Genomic DNA, 6000 nt, shown 5'->3' on the forward strand with positions numbered 1-6000 from the left:
AGTCGGGTTGATACGGATGTATTGGGGAATCGTTCGAGTCAGGATTTTACTATCTTTTCTGGAATGTTTTTATAAATGACTTTATAGCTGGGTTTTTTCTTGAAGAGTCATAGTGCACCAAATGACGTCTTTTGGCGCTGTTTTTCTTAAAGTTATAACGCACCACAGAACGTCAATTGACTTGTTAAAAAAATCAACGTCGGCAGGGGACACCCCTCCCGAAGCCACCCCTATAAGCCCCGGGGCGCCTGAAAAAATTCCTGTCGAAAGCACTGTACATATATGAAACACAAACCATGCTCACAAACATAAAACTAGACATGGTGGGGCAGAGGCCGACGCGTATCTCCGCATGTTTGACCCTGGGGTGCCCCAGGGTTGGTAATGGGGCCATGCATAGTTGAGATTGACCGTATTGTCATAAGAGATATTCAGTATCAATTTGAAGTAAATCAGTGTAGAAATGAAGAAGTTAATGTAAAATAACCTAAAAAAATGAGTGAAAATCTCTGACCCGGCCCAACCCCAACCCCCATAACTTTTGACCCAGGGGTCAGATCAAAATTCCAAGTAAGTGCACTGTGGCATATATGCTCATGGCAACCATGTTTATAAGTTTCAAGGTTCTAGTGCCAATAGTGAAGGAGGAGATATTGGCCTGGACGGAAGGATGGACGGACAGACGGTGGAGATAACCACATAATAGATTTCAAAATCTAAACGCGGACCCTAAGTTCAAGGTCAAGGTCACAGGGGTCAAAATTTTATGGGCATGGAAAGGTCTTGTCCAGATACACATCCGTACCAAATATGAAAACAATATCTGAAGGGACACAGACGTTATGAGCTTTCTTTGAATCGTGGTCGCAGATTTCGAAACCTGAACGCAGACCCCAAGTTAAACAAGACTATTGCCAACCAATATATGTCCCCTATCGGCTCCACCATTGTCAGAAATTCCACCATTGTCAGATTTTTTTTTAATTTGTTGCCATAGCAACCAAAATTTTTGACGTAGGAACAAAATGAAATGACGTGCATAATGTCCAAATTGCCATCTAACCATATTTTAAGTTTCATGAAAAAATATGAAGAACTTTTAAAGTTATCGCAGGATCCAGAAAAGTGTGCCAGACAGACAGACAGACAGACAGAGCGAAAACCATAAGTCCCCTACGGTGAAACCGGTAGGGGACAAAAATTTCATGGTCATGGAAAGGTGCTGTCCAGAAACACATGCGTACCAAATATGAAAGCAATATCTGAAGGGACACAGTTGGTATGAGCCTTTTTCAAATCGCGGTCTCAGATTTTGAACCATAACGCTGACCTCAAGTTCAAGGTCAAGGTCATAGGGGTAAAAAAATTGTTTGCCCATGGAAAGGTGTTGTCCAGATACACATGCATACCAAATATGAAAGCAATATCTGAATGGACACAGTAGGTATGAGCCTTTTTCGAATCGCAGTTGCAGATTTCGAAACCTGAACGCTGACCTCAAGTTCAAGGTCAAGGTCACAGGGGTAAAATATTTTATGCGCATGGAAAGGTGTTGTCCAGATACACATGCATACCAAATATGAAAGCAATATCTGAAGGGACACAGTAGTTATGAGCCTTTTTTGAATCGCGGTCGCAGATTTCGAAACCTTATCGCTGACCTCAAGTTCAAGGTCAAGGTCACAAGGGTTAAAAATTGCATACGCATGGAAAGGTATTGTCTAGATTCACATGCATACCAAATATAAAAGCAATATCTAAAGGGACACGGTTGGTATAAGCCTTTTTCAAATCGCAGTTTCAGATTTCGAATCGAACGCTGACCTCAAGTTCAAGGTCAAGGTCACAAGGGTGAAAAAATTGTATGCCAATGGAAAGGTGTTGCCCAGAATACTGATACACATGCATACCAAATATGAAAGCAATATCTGAAGGAACACAGTAGGTATGAGCCTTTTTCGAATCCCGGTTGCAGATTTCGAAACCTGAACGCTGACCTCAAGTTCAAGGTCAAGGTCACAGGGGTCAAATATTTAATGCGCATGGAAAGGTATTGTCCAGATACACATGCATACCAAATATGAAAGCAATATCTGAAGGAACACAGTAGTTATGAGCCTTTTTCGTATCGTGGTCGCAGATTTCGAAACCTTAACGCTGACCTCAAGTTCAAGGTCACAGGGGTTAAAAATTGTATGTGCATGGAAAGGTGTTGTCTAGATTCACATGCATACCAAATATGAAAGCAATATCTGAAGGGACACAGTAGTTATGAGCCTTTTTCAAATCGCGATCGGAGAAAAATCTCTGACCCGGCCCCCCCCCCCCCCCCCCCAACCCCCATATCTTTTGACCCAGGGGTCAGATCAAAATTCCAAATAGTGCACCGTCGTACATATGCTCATAGCTACCATGTGTGTAAGTTTCAAGGTTCTAGAGTTAATAGTGTAGGAGGAGAAAGTGGCCAGGACGGACAGACGGCGGAGATAACCACATAATTCTCACTTTTTCTAAGAAAAGCTTGGGGATAACAATATTTTCCAAACTTTTCTTTACCAGATAATGCAATTTCACCATAGAAATTCACAGTTAAAGCATATCCAAGACCCAACAATTACAGTGTGTTTTTAAATATTCATAAGCAATAGCGGAATATCGGCTATTTCCCCCTGGTAATTACAGTAACCAGAATGTAATAACGGAACATTTGTCCATCTTATCCATAAAAAAATGTCCCCGGAATCACACTTTTCCCCGTTTTAGACAAAAGCCGCTTCTCTAAATCAAACAAAGCCCCCCCCCCCCCACCCCCCTGAATTATGACAACTAATCAAAGTCTTATACAGTAACATGCACATGCTCAGGTCAGATAGCAAAGACATGTAATATATGTAAAAAATTTACCTGACAATAGGCAAATCTTCTTCCATGTTTTTTACTACGAGTCCACTCGAAGTCCAAACTTGTGGTTCAGGTTCCATTGCGCAAGGTTTGTAAGTCTGTTCACAAATAAGTGTACAGACAAATTTGTATAATTATCAATTTGTTTTGTAGTCACATACAGCAGAAATAGTTTTTTATTGAAAAGTCCTTTTTCGTCAGCACTTTCTGTAAAAAAAACATCTAGAGGTTTGTCACAGACTTGACGTATACCCCCACATGCTGCATTGACACACAATAGTTTGCATGCTGTCTTCACAAAACAAGAAAAGCTAATTTATGGCCATTTTTAAGAATTATTATGCCGTTATCATTTTGACCTTTGAACTCTTGAATTCTTCAAATGACAGTCCATCCAATGACTGTGAAAAATTAATGTACAGAGTCATTTTAAAATCTCACAATGAATGACATAAGTTATGGCCCTGACAAGCTAATTTATGGCCATGTTTGACTTTTGAACTCAAAGTGTGACCTTGACCTTGGAGATATCAATGTAAATTTTTTGCATGACACACCGTCCAGTGATTGTGAACAAATGTACCAAGTAATTTTTAAATCTCATAATGAATGACATAGTTATGGCCCGGACAAGATCATTTATGGCCATTTTTTACCTTTGAACTCAAAGTGTGACCTTGACCTTGGAGATATAGACGTAATTCTTTCGCATGACACACCGTCCAATGATTGTGAACAAATGAACCAAGTAATTTTAAAATCTCACAATGAATGACATTGTTATGGCCCGGACAAGATCATTTATGGCCATTTTTGACCTTTGAAACTAAGTGACCCCTTGACCTAGTTTTTGACCCAGCATGACCCATATACAAACTTGACCTTGACATCATCTAGATACAACTTCTGACCAAGTGAAGATCGGATGAAATTTTCGGGACAGACAGACTGACCTACAGACAGACAAAGTGACTCCAAATTATAGCCCCTATTACCAATGGTAATGGGGGTATAATAATATAATTGATACAAATATATAAACAAGACAGCCATGAGGGGGTTTAGGCACAAGGATAAAAATTGCTGAAGACTTGACCTAACAGAAGCTACAAACTAAGTAAGACAACAATAGCACAGTCCTTAAAGGGGCCTTTTCACGTTTGGGTAAATTGACAAAATTGAAAAAAGTTGTTTCAGATTCGCAAATTTTCGTTTTAGTTATGATATTTGTGAGGAAACAGTAATACTGAACATTTACCATGTTCTAAAAAGGTCATTATATGCATCTTTTGACGATTTTAAAACCCGAAAATTATAAAGCGTTGCAACGCGAAACGAATTAATAATTTGAAGAGTTCTGTTGTTGTCGTTATATTTTGTTAAACTACGAGGATTGGTTATATGAAGTATAAAATACACCTGCCATAGTATCCGGAAGGATGGCTGAGTGGTATAAGTGAGAGACTTTTTGCTCCAGGACTCCAGGGGTCAGTGGTTTGAGCCCTGCTGAGGGTTACCTTTTTTTTCTTTTTTCAAATTTTATTCTTGATTTTTTCTTGAGCTTTTTATATCCAATGTTACCATTTATCAATATAAAGCATTTAATGACAAACTTCAAAACATGCCAAAATCTGTGAAATTTTAGGCCCCTTTAAATAAAGAAATATGTCCGAAAGGCATGGATGACCCCAATTCAACTTTTGTCTCTAAACTACTACTATGTCAAATACAAGCTGTTTATGGCCAGATTTTATTTTTGACCTATCAGTGTGACATTGACCTATCAGTCTCCTTATGGTATTTATTTGTGTAAGTTGTCTTAAAACTGAATGATGAATGAAAAGTCACGTGTCTATTTCAAAGTTTATGAAGATCTTCTGCACTAAGGTGAAGACCCAGGGTGTGTCTCAGCACTCCTACCTAATTAATTATTTGACAAAACAAAAAGTTGGGACAAATTTTGAAATACAGCTGCAATTTCAAGCTATTTGTTTTTTACTGAAAGATTTAAAAAAAAATGTTTGTGTGGTCTTGTTTAGTGGGGAGAAGCCAGAGTGCTTTGAGGAAACCCCACCTGTCCAGTATGGTGACCACCAACCAAACTAACATGCATCTGGGAATGGGGATTGAACCCGGGTCGCCTAGGTGAGAAGCGCGTGTACCAAACAACCAAACACTGCACTAACCGAATGAAAAGTTACAGCCTGGACAAGCTGTTTAATAGCCTAATTTGACCTTTGTCCTATACGTGTGATCCTTACCTCTGAGGTAGGGACACGGGTTTTAGGCACAAATGTTTTGTCTCATTGTTGTCATTAGTGGTACGGTATCTTAGTGAACAATGATTAATGACAAAGTTACAATCTGAATGAGCTGTTTTATGACCATATTTGACTTTAGAGGTAGGGAGACAAGTGTAACACATGACAGGTTTCCAGATAACCGTTAAAACAAGACCTGTGTATGTGAAACACAATGCCTCCCAATGCGCTTTGAAGCTATTTTTGAGAAAATTGTCCAAGGCCCATAACTTTGCAAAAAATCAATGGACCGCAATGAACTCACACTTCATCTGTAGGTCATATAGGTAGATTCACATACCAAAATCAGCTAAATATCTGAAAGCGTTGCGTAAAAAACTTCAGAAAACAGTTATTTAATTGAAAATGTCTTAGTCCAAAGCCCATAACATCGCCAAATATCAATGCATGGAAACGAGACTTACACTTCTTCTGTTGCTCCTGAAGGTAGACTCAAATACCAACAAGAGCAACGCATAACGGGTGCCATGCTCGGTTGTGTGTGCAGTTTTGAATAGGTGAAAGCTTGTCAGAATTTTAAGAGGTCACAGTGACGGACACGACACAACACGACGATCTGGCTATGACAATACCTCGGGTTTTCTCTGAAAACAGCCGAGCTAATAATCATCGAAATATCTATTAAAAAAAACACACCAGAAAACGGAATTGTTTAAAGTTCAAGGCCCATAACTTCACCAAAAATCAAAACTCACACATCATCTTTATGTCATATCGGTAGACTCACTTACCAGAAATCAGCTTAATATTTGAAAGGGTTGCGAAAAAAACACCGGAA

At 39.1% G+C, this 6000-nt stretch overlaps 1 protein-coding gene across 3 annotated transcripts in view; it reads right to left on the bottom strand.

The window, feature by feature from the left end:
- The window catches only part of LOC127837522 (autotransporter adhesin BpaC-like), a 61683-nt gene extending 58595 nt beyond the window's left edge, over positions 1-3088 (bottom strand). For all 3 annotated transcript variants that reach the window (XR_008029331.1, XR_008029330.1, XM_052364679.1), the window contains exon 1: positions 2905-3088. Coding sequence is in view for 1 of the 3 variants with exons in the window: in XM_052364679.1 (XP_052220639.1) it covers positions 2905-2981 (77 nt within the window). In the remaining 2 variants the exon portion in view is untranslated. The remainder of the gene's footprint in view (positions 1-2904) is intronic.
- Positions 3089-6000: the final 2912 nt, after the last annotated feature.

Source organism: Dreissena polymorpha, chromosome 7, assembly GCF_020536995.1.
Source record: "Dreissena polymorpha isolate Duluth1 chromosome 7, UMN_Dpol_1.0, whole genome shotgun sequence".
NCBI classification, from domain to species: domain Eukaryota; kingdom Metazoa; phylum Mollusca; class Bivalvia; order Myida; family Dreissenidae; genus Dreissena; species Dreissena polymorpha.